The 17368-nt window shown below is 25.5% G+C and overlaps 1 protein-coding gene across 6 annotated transcripts in view; it reads right to left on the bottom strand.

The window, feature by feature from the left end:
* The window catches only part of LOC119612994 (cerebellar degeneration-related protein 2-like), a 180302-nt gene that overhangs the window by 90341 nt on the left and 72593 nt on the right, over positions 1-17368 (bottom strand). For 4 of the 6 annotated variants that reach the window (XM_037968949.1, XM_037968957.1, XM_037968963.1 and 1 more), the window contains exon 2: positions 6879-7378. The exons of the other annotated variants lie outside the window; for them this stretch is intronic. In XM_037968949.1, the coding sequence (XP_037824877.1) occupies positions 6879-6945 (67 nt within the window). In that variant the 5' untranslated portion in view covers positions 6946-7378. The remainder of the gene's footprint in view (positions 1-6878; positions 7379-17368) is intronic. 6 annotated transcript variants of the gene reach the window in all.

The raw sequence follows: 17368 nt of genomic DNA, 5'->3' as shown, positions 1-17368 counted from the left end.
ATGAAAAAGGATTCTATAGAAAACTGATCGATGATAAATTTATATATAGAAAACTGATCGATGATAAAGTTTTTTTATAGAAAACTGATCAACGACAAAGTTTTATATAGAAAACTGATTAACGATAGAGTTTTCTATAGAACACTGACCATCGATAACTTTATATAAAAAAAAAGATCAGTCATTGATCGATGATAAAGATCTCTATAGAAGTATGATAAAGTTTTCTATAGAAAACTGATCGATGATAAAGTTTCCTATAGAAAACTGATCGATGATAAAGGTTTCTATAGAAAACTGATCAACGATAAAGTTTTCTATAGAACACTCATCAATGATAAAGTTTTCTGTAAAAACAGATCGATGAAAAGGATTTCTATAGAAAACTGATCGATGATAAATTTATCTATAGAAAACTGATCGATGATCAGTTATATATCAGTTATAAAGTTTTCTGCAGAAAATTGATCGATGGTAAACAGATCGATGATAACATTTTCTATAGAAACCATATCGATGATAAAATTTTCTATAAAAAGTAGATTAATGATAAATTTTTCTCTGGAAATATAGAAAATGCGAAAGATTTCAATAGAAAACTGATCAATGAAAAAATTTCCTATAGAAAACTGATCAATGATAAAGTTTTCTGTAAAAACAGATCGATGAAAAGGGATTCTATAGAAAACTGATCGATGATAAATTTATATATAGAAAACGGATCGATGATAAAGTTTTTTTTATAGAAAACTGATCAACGACAAAGTTTTATATAGAAAACTGATTAACGATAGAGTTTTCTATAGAACACTGACCATCGATAACTTTATATAAAAAAAAAGATCAGTCATTGATCGATGATAAAGTTTTCTATAGAAAACTGATCGATGATAAAGATTTCTATAGAAAACTGATCGATGATAAAGTTTCCTATAGAAAACTGATCGATGATAAAGGTTTCTATAGAAAACTGATCAACGATAATGATCAACGATAAAGTTTTCTATAGAACACTGATCAATGATAAAGTTTTCTGTAAAAACAGATCGATGAAAAGGATTTCTATAGAAAACTGATTAACGATAGAGTTTTCTATAGAACACTGACCATCGATAACTTTATATAAAAAACAGATCAGTCATTGATCGATGATAAAGTTCTCTATAGAAGTATGATAAAGTTTTCTATAGAAAACTAATCGATGATTAAGTTTTCAATAAAAATCTATCCTATTATAATGTTTTCTGTACAAGGCATCCGTGATAAAGTTCTATATAACAGATCGATGATAATGTTTTCTATAAGAAACTGATCAATAAAAAAGTTTCATATAGAGAACCGATCTATGACAAAATAAATCCAACCAATGATAATTCGATTTCAATTATCATAATTGTAAAAATTTCCCAAATATAATCGATTACATTAACCAATTATCTTTACCTAATTATCAACTATGATTTATAAATCATTAACAATGTTGCAACCTTATACAGGAATAATTGCCACAAAAAAAACATTTACCTAAATAAATAAAACAACACAAACACACTTAAAGTTTTTATTGGAAAATTAGAAAATTATATAATTTGCCAAAATAGTTAAAACAACAACAATAGCAAAACAATAAGAAAACAATAAAACCTTATTTGATATTAACAATCTATCATTAAAGATCCCACAAATAAACTCACGCGATTTGAGTTTTTTTCTGTTAAAACTTTTCTATGTACTTAAAGCTCTTCCTTTTAAACAAAAACAAACAAAAAATAACAACAATGGATGGAAGCAAGTTAAAAGCCGCAAAATGTTTAAAGGAATAAATGCAATTCGCTCCCTAAATGATCAACTACTAGCAACAACACTACAACAAACCACTTTCAGCTTCATTCATCACATAAATAATCGTAATGGTGATGCGGTATGTAGGAAGCTCTAAATGGCAGCCTTCAACTTCCACGACAAGTGACAGTAACAGCAACTGGCTGAATGCATTCAGCATCATCATCATCGTCAAATAATATGTAGGTATATATGAAGATTTGTTGCAATTGCTAACGATAGTGATGATGATGATGATCATTACCATCATCATCAACTTCATCGTCAACACTATTACTAGTGATTTTCATACTCTACACTTATTATTACTGAAGTTGTAAAATGTGAATAAAAAACAACAACAACAATAAAAATACTACGTACGACGAACTAGAGTCAAGATCAAAAGTCATGGGAATCTCACTCATATAACTACAATAAAACAATCTCAATTGCACTTTTACACTCACACACACCATCACTTAATTGTATGTATAAGATACAAAATTTTATAGATACAAACATATATTCACATATAAATTGTTCAAACGTTTAAATACGTTCAATTGTTGTGATTTTTTGTTGTTTATATTTTTTTTGGTTAGTTGGTGTTTTTATTGTTGTAGTTTGTCTTAAACTACAACACGAACAATTTAAACATGAAAAACGTAACAATTTAACAATAATAATAATACAAGTACAATTTTTTTCAATTTTTTTTTTTTTTTGCTTTGATTTTTTTTATTATAAAAATTCATTTCTATTCAAAAACGATTACACTGTAGTAAAATGGTTATAAATTGTTTAAAATTTATTTTGTTTCTTTATTGTTTGTTGTTGTTTACTTTTTTTCTGGTGTCAGCGGAGGTGCTGCTTGTTGTGGTAAATTCAATGAATTTTAACTTTATGCCATATTTGGTTAATAGCCGGTTACAGTGCTGTAGAAATGTTTTATGAATGGGATTACATTGGTACTTGATGGTAGAAGAATTCTAGATTGATATCTTAGATTCTATATCATGAGTAGATGACATTTACTTGGAGGTTCAAAGAGCATTCTTAAATTCAAATTTCACACTTGTCACTTATACCTTTTTTATAGAAAACTAATAGATGATAAAGTTTTCAGTCAAAAACTGATCGATGATAAATTTTACTATAGAATAATGATTGATCATAAATTTTTCCAGAACAAATTGATCAATGATTTAGTTTTCTATTAAAGACTGATTGGAGACAAAGATTTCTATAGAAAACTGACAGACGATATAGAAAACTAATCGTGATTTATATAGAAAACTGATCGATGATGTAGTTTTCTACGGAAAACTGATCGATGATAAAATTGTCTATAGAAAACTGATCGAAGATAACGTTTTCTATACACAACTGATCGATAATTATGTCTTCTATATGAACACAATGTATGATAAAGTTTTCTATAGAAAACTGATCGATGATAAAGTTTTCTATAGAAAACTGATCGATGACAAAGTTTTCTATAGAAAACTGATCGATGCTAAGGTTTCCTATAGCAAAACTGATCAATGATAAAGTTTTCTACAAAAAACTGATTGATGATAAGGTTTTCTACAGCAAAACTGATCAATGATCGATGATAAAGTTTTCTATAGAAAACTGATCGATGATAAAGTTTTCTATAGAAAACTGATCGATGACAAAGTTTTCTATAGAAAACTGATCGATGATAAAGTTTTCTATACAAAACTGATCGATGACAAAGTTTTCTATACAAAACTGATCGATGACAAAGTTTTCTATAGAAAACTGATCGATGATAAGGCTTTCTATAGTAAAACTGGTCAATGATAACGTTTGCTATAGAAAACTGATCGATGATAAAGTTTTCTAATAGAAAACTGATCGATGACAAAGTTTTCTAATAGAAAACTGATCGATGACAAAGTTTTCTATACAAAACTGATTGATGATAAGGTTTTCTACAGTAAAACTGATCGATGATAAGGTCTTCTACAGTAAAACTGATCGATGATAAAGTTTCCTATAGAAAACTGATCGATAAAAAAGTTTTCTATAGAGAACTGATCGATGATAGAGTTTGCTATATATAACTGAACTACCATAGCAAACTGATAAAAAAATGCTCAAGAACTCTGTCCGTCCACTAAGGTACTTTCCTTTAACAGATACAAACATTGAGTCTAAAGCAAGTTACTAAAAATTCATCGCACAATATAATTCAACGTTTACTTAACCTCATAAACTATAATCGATTTTTCTTCTACAGATAAAAAATCACAGTCTTTGCATAAAACCTTTGAGACTTTGAACCGCCGATAGTTTTTTCTCAGGATTTTCTTTATAGAAAATGCTTAAAGAATTTTAAACATTTCTCCAAAGCGGCTCGAAAACAAACATAAAAGTAAAAATCATAATAAATCAATTCTTAGAAAACCTTAACATAAATAAAGTAGAAGACATTATAAAAAACTAATTTTTCTTAACACTTGACATTGTTAGTGTGCTATAAACTTTAACCCTGAACACGTCCCATAGTGCAATGACATAAAAAGGGTAATAAAATTTTGTGTATGTTTGTTGTTAAGAATTACAATATAATTACGAGTAAGTAACTTGTAAAATAACAACTAATTCGTGTTTTATATTTCATAAAAAGATGTTAACAAAATCATACACTTGTTTGAAAAGAGCATTATTTTGTTTGTCACTGTTGCAGTGCAGCGTAAATACATATAAAGAAATATCACTCAATAGTTTTAGAAGGAGTAAAACTTTTATATAGAAAAGTGATCGGAGATAAAATTTTCTAGAGAAACTTGTTCGATGATAAAATTTTCTATAGACAACTGATTGACGAAAAAGTTTTCTATAGAAAAGTAATCGCTGATCAGTTTTTCTGAAGAAAATTGATCGATGATAAATATACTATAGCAAGGTGATCGTTAGTAAAGCTTTCTACAGAATACTGATCGATGATAAAATTTTCTATAGAAAATTTATCGATGATAAAGCTTTCTATAGAAAACTGATCAATGATAAAGTTTTCTATAGAAAACTGATCAATGATAAAGTTTTCTTTAGAAAACTGATCAATGATAAAGTTTTCTATAGAAAACTGATCAATGATAAAGTTTTCATATCATTGATCAGTTTTCTATAGAAAACTGATCGATGATAAAGTTTTCTATAGAAAAGTGATCGATGATAAAGTTTTCTATAGAAAACTGATCGATGATAAAGTTTTCTATAGAAAACCGATCGATGATAAAGTTTTCTATAGAAAACTGATCGATGATAAAGTTTTCTATAGAAAACTGATCGATGATAAAGTTTTCTATAGAAAACTGATCGATGATAAAGTTTTCTATAGAAAACTGATCGATGATAAAGTTTTCTACAGAAAACTGATCGATGATAAAGTTTTCTATAGAAAACTGATCGATGATAAAGTTTTCTATAGAAACCTGATCGATGATAAAGTTTTCTATAGAAAACTGATCGATGATAAAGTTTTCTATAGAAAACTGATCGATGATAAAGTTTTCTATAGAAAACTGATCGATGATAAAGTTTTCTATAGAAAACTGATCGATGATAAAGTATCATCGATATGTTTTCTATAGGAAACTTTATCATCGATCAGTTTTCTATAGAAAACTTTATCATCGATCAGTTTTCTATAGAAAACTTTATCATCGATCAGTTTTCTATAGAAAACTTTATCATCGATCAGTTTTCTATAGAAAACTTTATCATCGATCGGTTTTCTATAGAAAACTTTATCATCGATCGGTTTTCTGTAGAAAACTTTATCATCGATCGGTTTTCTGTAGAAAACTTTATCATCGATCAGTTTTCTATAGAAAACTTTATCATCGATCAGTTTTCTATAGAAAACTTTATCATCGATCAGTTTTCTATAGAAAGCTTTATCATCGATCAGTTTTCTATAGAAAACTTTATCATCGATCAGTTTTCTATAGGAAACTGATCGATTATAAAGTTTTCTATAGAAAACTGATCGATTATAAAGTTTTCTATAGAAAACTGATCGATTATAAAGTTTTCTATAGAAAACTGATCGATGATAAAGCTTTCTATAGAAAACTGATCGATGATAAAGCTTTCTATAGAAAACTGATCGATGATAAAGTTTTCTATAGAAAACTGATCGATGATAAAGTTTTCTATAGAAAACTGATCGATGATAAAGTTTTCTACAGAAAACCGATCGATGATAAAGTTTTCTACAGAAAACCGATCGATGATAAAGTTTTCTATAGAAAACCGATCGATGATAAAGTTTTCTATAGAAAACTGATCGATGATAAAGTTTTCTATAGAAAACTGATCGATGATAAAGTTTTCTATAGAAAACTGATCGATGATAAAGTTTTCTATAGAAAACTGATCGATGATAAAGTTTCCTATAGAAAACATATCGATGATAAAGTTTCCTATAGAAAACATATCGATGATAAAGTTTCCTATAGAAAACTGATCGATGATAAAGTTTTCTATAGAAAACTGATCGATGATAAAGTTTTTTATAGAAAACTGATCGATCATAAAGTTTTCTATGGAAATCTCATCGATTATAAAGTTTTTTATAGAAATCTGTTTGATTATAAAGTTTTCTATAGAAAAACTTATCGATCTGATCGATGATAAAGTTTGCTACAGACAACTGATCGACGATAAAGTTTAATTTAATAAATGATTATTTTTTTTACAGATACTAACTGATGATAAAGTTTATATAGAAAGCTGATCGATAATAAAGTTTATATAGAAAGCTGATCGATAATAAAGTTTTCTGGAGAAAACTGATCGTTGATATACGATATGTATAGAAAACTTATGTTGAAACTCTCAATAAAAAGCTAATCAATGATAATGATTTCTAACTATTTCCGGACAAACCCTCCGAACTGCAGGGTATTTGCTAATATATACATTAAGTATATGTTTAAGTGCATTTTCAATTGATACTCTTGCACTTGGTCGTAGGTTGGTAGTTTTTGTTTTTATGCACTTTTAAATTTAACACTTACCATCCAACATGTATTTGGAAAGATCCTCTTCGCCCTTTTGTTGTGATTCCTCAGCAAAGACTTCCATGTTTACAATTATTATTTATTATTATCGATGTTTTTCACTTTTATTTGGTTGTTTATTATTTTTTAAGTTTTTGTGTGATTTAGAGGAAACAAAAAGAAGATTGTTTTTTTGGTTTAAATATTTGTTTACAATAGTTTAGTTGTGAAGATCTCTAATACAAAATGGTTTAAGTGCAGCCAACACAATTTGAGTTTTTTTGCTATTAAATTGGAGGTTTTTTTATTATTATTATTTTAAAGGCTGACGTTTGTGGAACACACGTGTCTTTAGCATTAACACTTTTGTCAATACTTTCAATTTGTTTGCCGTAAAACTAGAGACAATGTTAAAATAATAAAAGTACACAATAAATACAGTTTTTACAGTACATGTACTTTTGGCAATAATCACGTAATTACACAGTCATTCATTCATACATTGATGGATAGATTCACTAAAAGAAATATATGTATACATTTATATTAAGAAACAACTTTATAATTGAAATTTGAATTTGTAATTTGATTTTCAAATTTTAAATTTGCAAATTTTGATTATAAATTGTTTAGTTATAATAAACTCTCCATTCATATGTTAAGAAGAGAAGTAAGCCAAGTGAGATATATGAACTTAGAGTTAGTTTGTATGAATGCTTACAAAACACAATATGTTACTTTATATGTCCCAGGTAATCTGTTGGGAAGTCAGTGGTCTTTTAATTGTCTCTAATAATTCAATTTTATAAATATTCTCTTCAAATTGATGAATAGAGAGTAAATTATAGAAAAATATTCGACGCAGCCGAATAATTTCAATGATGTTATCATTTCTAATGTAAAATTAAATATTTTATATTTTTATTATTGTTTATTTTTTTCAACATTTAATTATAATTATTATTTATTTAAAAACCATTATTTAGTTATATGTCTTAGTAATACACATTTCAATTAAAGTCATAATAATTTTTTTTCCACTTTTCTTGATTGATTGTTTCGTTTATTAATTTTTTGCTTTTGTGTTTTAATTGTTTGTTTTAATTATTATATTATTAATAAATTAAATTGTTTTAATGACTAACATACATAACAAACAATTATGGTCAATCATCAAAAAGTTTAACTGTATAAAAAAAATGTTTATTTGGTGTATTTAATATTGAAATTTCCATGCGATTATTAAAGATTTTAACAAAAAATTTCAGTTTTTTCTGTTGAAAATCACCTTGAAAAATATAAGAATAATGACAAAAAAATCATTGTTAAACAAATGTTGTTGCTGTTTTTTATTTGAAAGCTTACAAAAAAACTGAAAACGTTTAGAGTAATAAATTGGCAAAACTAAATAAAAAAAGTATTTCAAGATTCAAACACAACAAAAAGAAACCAAAGAGGAAATTAAAGATTAAGGTTTTTTGCCTGAACATTAACATTTTAACTGAAATATATTAACTGAAAACCATTATTAACTGAGATCTTAATGTGAAATTTTTCTATATGAAAAAGATCATAAAAGATATAAAATGGAAAACTTAACTGCTCGATATTAAAGTTTTCTAATAGAAGTTTTCTATAGAAAACTGATCGATGAGAATGTTTTCTATAAAAAACTGATCGATGTTTAAGTTTTCCATACAAAACTGATCGATGACAAAGTTTTCTATAGAAAACTGATCGATGATAAGGTTTTCTATAGCAAAACTGATCAATGACAAAGTTTTCTATAGAAAACTGATCGATGATAAAGTTTTCTAGAGCAAAACTGATCGATGATAAAGTTTTCTATAGAAAACTGATCGATGACAAAGTTTTCTATAGAATACTGATCGATCACAAAGTTTTCTATAGAAAACTGATCGAAGATAAAGTTTTGTATAGAAAACTGATTGATGATCAAGTTTTCCATAGAAAACTGATCGATGATAAAGTTTTTTATAGAAAACTGATCGATGATAAAGATTTCCATAAAAAACTGAGCGATGATAAAGTTTTCTACAGAAAACTGAGTTTTCTATAGAAAACTGATTGATGATCAAGTTTTCCATAGAAAACTGATCGATGATAAAGTTTTCTACAGAAAACTGATCGATAATAAAGTCTTCTATAGAAAACTGATCGATGATAAAGTTTTCTATAGAAAACTGCTCGATGATAAAGTGTCCTATAGAAAACTGCTCGATGATAAAGTGTCCTATAGAAAACTGCTCGATGATAAAATTTTCCATAGAAAACTGATCGATAAGAAATTCTTCTATAGAAAACTGATCGATGATAAAGTTTTCTATAGAAAACTGCTCGATGATAAAGTTTTCTATAGAAAACTGCTCGATGATAAAGTTTTCTATAGAAAACTGCTCGATGATAAAGTGTCCTATAGAAAACTGCTCGATGATAAAATTTTCCATAGAAAACTGATCGCTGATAAAGTTTTCCATGATAAAGTTTTTTATAGAAAATTGATCGATGATAAAGTTTTCTATAGTAATTTGATAGATGATAAAGTTTTCTGTAAAAAACCGATCGATGATAAAGTTTTCTATAGAAAACTGATCAGTGATATAGTTTTCTATAGAAAATTGATCGATGATAAAGTTTTCTATAGAAAACTCGATTAGTTTTCTATAGAAAACTAATCGATAATAAAGTTTTCTATAGAAAACTAATCGATGATAAGTTTTTTGTAGAAAACTGATCGATGATAATGTTTTTTAAAGAAATTTGATCGATAATAAAGTTTTCTATAGATAGCTGATCGATGATAAAGTTTTCTATTTTATTTTTTGTTTATAAAATTTTTCATGGAAGACATATTTATAAGGAAAAAATAAAATTTCGAAAGTTTTCTATAAAAAAAAAAAAGAAAATTTCGAAAGTTTTCTATAAAAAAGATTCTACAAAAGATTAAGTTCACAAAATGATAATAAAATGTGACAATTCTCTTTATAAAAGGAAGAATGTAGAGAAGTTTTGTAAGAAAATTTACAAAAATTATTCCCTAAAAGAGATTTTTTTAATTTCCTACTGGGCCTCTTAAAGACAATGCTTTACAACACAGAAAATATGAATCAAAAAAAATATGTATGTTTGAAGACAAAAAAAACACGTCTTTTATAAATATTTGCTTAATCACTTCTCAATGTGAACTCAATATTAAAAATACATTTAAACAAAACAAACAAAAAAATATTCTAAAGAATCAACAACATTTGCAACAAATGACAAAAACCAAAACTTGCTAAGAAAAAAGTCTCAAAGTTTGCAAAATTCATTTGGGGCTTAAACACAAATAAACAAATTTCTATAAATAAAAAAACCTTTGATGACTTCATGCATTTGACGGTTATTTGAGTAAATTTATTTATTTATTTATTTGATTGTTAGTTTTATTTGCATATATACGAATAGGTAGGTAGTAAGTATATTGGTGGATATTACTTCAAAACCTTTCGAAATAATAAACAATATTAAAATGCAAAACACATTTTCAGACATATCATTTTTGCAAAAAAAAAAACTGTAGTTTAAAAAAAACAACTAAAAGAATGTCATTACATTAACCAAAGAAGAATAATTATGATTCTTACTCATTTATTGACTTATTAAGTTATAATTGATAATTTAAACAAGTATTAAATCTAAAAAGAAATAAAACTACAAGACATTTTATACAAATGATTCCATCCAAGGCATAAGCAACCACATCCATATTGGCAAAAAAATTTAAAACGAACTCCCATATTAAATCATAATTTTTATCGCGTTATTGCTAAAAAAAACTAAGTTTCAAATGTCATAAATGGAAATGTATTTGTAGTAGTTGTTGGTATTACTGTTGTTTTCAATTCGTTTCGGAATGACTGAGTGACATAAGATATTTTCATTTCAAACTTATAGGTGAAAGACCGGCCAACCGACCGTCCAGCCAGCCGGCCGGCCAATTGTTGCAAATGTAACTACATTGAAATATGAGAGTAAATTGCAGTTTAGATTTCTTTGTTTTTATGTCTTATTTTCATAATTTACATGGTGGAAAACTTTTCGAAAAAAAACAAGATTACATTTCAAAAGTCGCAGTCATACTCAGTGATTATTTCACTTAAGACAGATTGTTTTTGTTTGCAATACTATTTTATGGTGTTTTACTTAAGACGAAGTTTGGTTTTGAAACAAGAAAAAAAATTTAAGATAAATGAATGGTTACAAGTATAAGAAGAATATTTATTTTCATATTGTGTCAAGAAATGATAAATATTAAGACATGGACAGTGACAAAATGTACTTTTGTTGCAAAACTTAAAAACATTTAAAAAATTGTCCATTATTTCAAAAATTCTCTATTATAGATTCTATATAAAAAATATATTTTCTATAAAAATATGAAATTTTTCTACAAAAGAGGAAATTTTCGTAAATCTTCTATAAACAATCGACGTTCAACTGGTCTACAGAAAACAGATCGATCAAAGAATTATCTATAGAAAACAGATAGATGATAAAGTTTTTATAGAAAACAGATAGATGATAAAGTTTTTTATAGAAAACTGATCGATGATAAAATTTTCTACAGAAAACAGATCGACGATAAAGCTTTCTATAGAAAACAGATCGACGAGAAAGATTTATATGGAAAACTGATCGATGGTACAGTTTTCTATAGAAAACAGATAGACGAGAAACATTTATATGGAAAACTGATCGATGATACAGTTTTCTATAGAAAACTTTATAATCGATCAGATTTCTATAGAAAACTGACCGATTATATACTGATCGATTATAAAGTTTTCTATGGAAAACTGATCGCTTATAAATTTTTCTATAGAAAACTGATCGCTTATAAAGTTTTCTATAGAAAACTGATCGATTATAAAATTTTCTATAGAAAAGTGATCGATTATAAAGTTTTCTATAGAAAACTGATCGATTATAAAGTTTTCTATAGAAAACTGATCGCTTATAAAGTTTTCTATAGAAAACCGATCGCTTATAAAGTTTTCTATAGAAAACCGATCGCTTATAAAGTTTTCTATAGAAAACTGATCGCTTATAAAGTTTTCTATAGAAAACTGATCGCTTATAAAGTTTTCTATAGAAAACTGATCGCTTATAATGTTTTCTATAGAAAACTGATCGCTTATAATGTTTTCTATAGAAAACTGATCGATGAAAAATTTTTCTATAGAGAACTGATCGATGATATAGTTTTCTATAGAGAACTGATCGATGTTGAAGTTTTCTAACCAATTTTAAAGTTTTCTATAGAAAACTGATAAATTATAATGATTTCTATAGAAAGCTGATTGAAGATAAAGTTTTCTGTAGAATTCTAATCGATGTTGAAGTTTTGTATACAAACTGATCGATGTTGATGTGCTCTGTAGAAGTTGAAGATTTCTATAGAAATCTGATTGATGTTGAAGATTTCTATAGAAAACTAATTGATGTTGAAGTTTTTTATAGAAAACTGATTGATGCTGAAGTTTTCTATAGAACGCTGATCGTTTTCAATAGAATACTGATCGTTTTCTATCGAAAACTGATTGATGTTGAAGTTTTATATAGATACCTGATCAATGTTAAAGTTTTATATAGAATACTGATCTATGTTGAAGTTTTCTATAGAAAACCGATCGATGTTAAAGTTTTCTATAGAAAACCGATCGATGTTAAAGTTTTCTATAGAAAACTGATTGATGTTGAAGTTTTCTATAGACAACTGATCGATGTTAAAGTTTTCTATAGAAAACTGATCACTGTTGAAGTTTTCTGTAAAAAAGAATGTTGAATTTTTCTATTGAAAAGTGATCGATCTTAAAGTTGTCTATTGAAAACTGATTGATGTTGAAGTTTTCTATAGAAAAATTATCGATGTTGAAGTTTTCTATAGAAGACTGATCGACGTTGAAGGTTTCTATAGAAAACTGATCAATTGTGAAGTTTTATATAGAATACTGATCGATGTTGAAGTGTTCTATAGAAAACTGAGCGATGTTGAAGTTTTCTGTAGAAAAATGATCGATGTTGAAGTTTTCTATAGAAAACTGATCAATGTTAAAGTTTTCTAGAAAAAACTGATCACTGTTGAAGTTTTCTGTTAAAAACTGATCAATGTTGAATTTTTCTATTTTTCTAGAGATCGAAGTTGAAGTTTTCTATAGAAAACTGATAGATGTTAACGTTTTCTACAGAAAACTGATCGATGTTGAAGTTTTCAGTAGAAAATGGTTCGATGTTGAAGTTTTCTATAGAAAAGTGATCGATGATTAAAATGTTCTATATAAAGAGAGAGAATTTCTATATAAAGACAGAATTTTAAAGTCAATTTTTTTAACCACATCGAAATGTGTCTGTATAAGGAGAAGAATACAAATATTTTCGATAAATTTTCTATAAAAAGAGAATTTTTCAAACATTTTCTACATAAAAATTTTGGAACATTCTTTTTAAGAAGTATTGATTTGATTGATTTAAAAATTACTATAAAAAAATTTTTTTTTGAACAATTTGTAAAAAAAACCAAATTTTACTCACAAAAATAAAAAACTTAGAAAATTTTCTATTAAAAAATTTGATAAAGTTTCTATTAAAAAACTAATTTTAAATAAATATTTTAACACGGGAATGACATTGGAAACAAACACTTAACACGCTCGCTTAAAAATAGAGAGTAAGGTAAGTACTTAATATCGCCTGAAAATAGGGAGTTGTTATGTGAGTAGTTTGTTTTGTAATAGTTATTGATTAGTAAATTGTTGAGTAAGCATAAGACATTACCATGTTTTCGCTGGGAAGCTATAACATTTTTAAATTCTTCTATAAAATTTTTTAATTTTTTTTAAAGAGACAAAATTGAGAGGAATTTTAAATTTGTATGTTTTTTTATTTGCAAATCAAATAAAAATTAAAAAAGCTAAAATTTGTAAAAAGATCTCCAATCATTTCTAACAAACTTAACTATTAGACATTTTTTATGAATAGATAAAGAATTAATACTTTATCTATTATGTTTATTACTTTTTTTATTAAATAGATAAAATTTCAATTACTGTATGACTTCTCATGTTGTTTATGCATTAAAATTATGTCTAACTTTTTATGTTGGAAAAAATGTTTCCGATGACTCAGATGACTCAACCTATTTGCTATAAATGTTTATGTTTAATTCGGTCGGTCGTTAAGTACGCTTCTTTTTTTTCAACATTAAAACATCAATAAATGCCAGTCACACTTGTTAAAGAAATAATAAAATAAAAAATATATTTATTTATTTAAAATTGGAAATACTTATTCAATGAAATTCTTTACATGTCCGATTATAATGTTTGCTGAGTTGGTCTGGGCCGGTTTGTATGGCTTTCTTTCTTTCGTGTTGTGTGTGTTTCTATTGTTTTTGAAAAGGGAGTCGTTCGTTTAACATATTTTATGACTGTGGAACTAACTAATAAAACATTTTGGTTTTCTGTTTTTGGGGAAATATTACCATAGACAACAATTCAGCTTTTGTTTTTTTGGAGCTTCGTTGTCATTGTTAATTAATGATGATGATAGAATTTGTGAGGCCTCAATTTATGAATGGAATGTGTTCACACTAGCTTATGAAAGTTATAATGAGATATTGTGTAATTTTATATGATATCTAATAGTGACTTTATTTTAATAAATTTCTTCATAATTTTCAACATAAATTTAGGGCAAAATTAATATTTGTGAAAATTTCAAACAGTAGTTTTGTGGACAAAGAACTTGTTCACATTTTATGTTTTTTACGCACTTTCCTAAAAGTTTATTAATTCTCGTTACATTTAATCTAAGAATAACCTTTTAAAATCTTCTTTAACACCTTTCATTCATTTAATTGTTTTGTAACAAAGAACATTTTTTTTCAAGATTTTCTATATTCTTCCGGATTTGATTGGTTTTAAGTTGTTTTTAATCTAAATGTTTTAATTGAACCTTAAACGAGTTGCAAGAAAACCGGCTTCTTCAGCTTTATGTCTTTTTATCAATTTGCATTGTTTTTTTTCTATAGCTTTTATTATTGAAATTTTACGTGTCACTAAAGAAATTTTTTTGTTAAGTTGATAAATTGATAAAAAAATCTTAAAAAAAAAATTATAAATTTAAATCCGTATTTATCTAGTTTTATTTAAGCTTCTTGGCATGAATGAATCACATCGTTGAGCTAATGAGATAGAGAACTCACACACATTTTACAAATAACAGATAAAGAAAAAAACTGAGAAAAAAAAACCTATTTAGAACCGCAAACGAAAATAAAATAAACTTATAAAATATCTATAAGCAGAGAGTCGTTTTGATTCAATATTTAAAGATTGAGTTTTTAGTTACTTTTTATAGTACAGCTTGAAAAATTAACAAACAAATTGTTAATAAATATTACAAATAATTAAATTAAATATAAATGTTTAGTGCGTGACATAAATCTCACAGAAATACTGGGCTAAAAATATGTTATTTTAAAGAACAGATTTTTAGTATTTTAACCAAGTTTAGATAAATACTTAAATTTTTTTTTACAAATTTCCATTAATTTTTAAAACAAAACTTTATAGTTTTTTAATTAACGTGAATAAGAAACACAAATAAATATGTCATTTAATTGAACAATTAAAAAAGTAAATAAATAATCATACTAGAAAATAAATAAATTTTAAATAACTTTTAACAAAAGATAAGAAACTTATTAAACTTTAAATAATTAATGGAATTTTTTTATGAAAAATGCTAAAAAATTTAATACAATAAATTTGTCATCAATATTTGAGGAACCCTCTCACACCTTTAAAACTTAAAACAATTTAAACCCATAAGCTTAGGTCCAATTTTAATTCTCTTTAAAGAGAGAGTTCTGAAGATTTTGTAATATTTTTTTATAAAAATAAACAGAAATTATTTTTTTGATATTTAATATAAATATTCGTTTATTTTTTCTTTTTTATGAAAATTTTCGAAAATTTCTCTTTTTGAAAATATTCAAAAATTCTTTTTCCATAGAAAATGTTTGATGAAATTCTCTTAGAATGGAAAATATTCGATAAAACCTTCCTTTGCAGAAAATTTTCGAAAAAAAACTCACTTTTTATAGAAAATGTTCGAAAAAAAATATTTTTTATAGAAAATTTTCGAAAAAAAATATTTTTTTACAGAAAGTCTTCGACAAAACTCTCTTTTGAAAGATAATGTTCGATAAAACTGTTTTTTATAGAAAATGTTATATTCTATTTTTAAAGTAAATTTTCGATAAAATTCTCTTTTTAATAAAAAATTTCGATAAAAACCTTTTTTTAAAGAAAATTTTCGATAAATTTACTTTTTAAAGAAAATTTTTTATATAATTCTCTTTTTATAGAACACTTTCGTTAAAATACTCTTTTTTTAGAATATTTTGGATAAAATTCTCTCAATTAAAGTCTAGATAAAATTCTCTTTTCATAGAAACATTTTCGGTAAATTCTCTTTATATACAAACATTTTCGATTAGAATCTCTTTTTATAGAACATTTTCGATAAAATTATTTTTAATAGAAACATTTTGGATAAAACATTTTTATAGAAACATTATCTATAAAATACTCTTTTTAAAGAAAATGTTCGATAAAATTCTCTTTTTAAACATTTTAAACATTTTCGATAAAATTCTCTTTTATAGAAACATTTTCGATATAATTATCTTTTCACAGAAACATTTTCGATAAAATTCTGTTTTTATAGAAACATTTTCGGTAAATTCTCTTTTTATACAAACATTTCCGATAAGAATCTCTTTTTATAGAAAATTTTCTATAAAATTATCTTTTAATAGGAACATTTCGGATAAAAAATTTTTGTAGAAAAATTTTCGATAAAAATCTCTTTTTATAGACAAATTTTCGACAAAATTCTCTTTTTATACAAACATTTTCGATAAAATTCTCTTTTTATGGAAAATTTTCGATAAAATTCTCTTTTAATAGAAACATTTTCGATAAAAATTGTTTTATAGAAACATTTTCGATAAAAATCTCTTTTTATAAAAACATTTTCGATAAAAATCTCTTTTTATAGAAAATTTTCGATAAAATTCTCTTTTCACAGAAACATTTTCGATAAAATTCTCTTTTTATAGAAACATTTTCGATAAGAATCTCTTTTTATAGAAAATTTTCGATAAAATTCTCTTTTAATTAAAATTTTCGATAAAATACTCTTTTTAAAGAAAATGTTCTATAAAATTCTCTTTTTATAGAAACATTTTCGATAAAATTCTATTTTTATAGAAACATTTTCTGTAAAATTCTCTTTTTATACAAACACTTTCGATAAAATTCTCTTTTTATAGAAACATTTTCGATAAAATTTTATAGAAATTTTTCGATAAATGTCTCTTTTAATAGAAAATCTTTTTTATAGAAACATTTTCAATAAAAATCTCTTTATATAGAAAC

Source organism: Lucilia sericata, unplaced genomic scaffold, assembly GCF_015586225.1.
Source record: "Lucilia sericata isolate MDLA Ls3-8-SP2 unplaced genomic scaffold, ASM1558622v1 Contig000036F_arrow, whole genome shotgun sequence".
NCBI lineage: Eukaryota > Metazoa > Arthropoda > Insecta > Diptera > Calliphoridae > Lucilia > Lucilia sericata.
The sequence above is the reverse complement of the archived record's forward strand: the minus strand, read 5'-3'. Positions and strand labels throughout refer to the sequence as shown.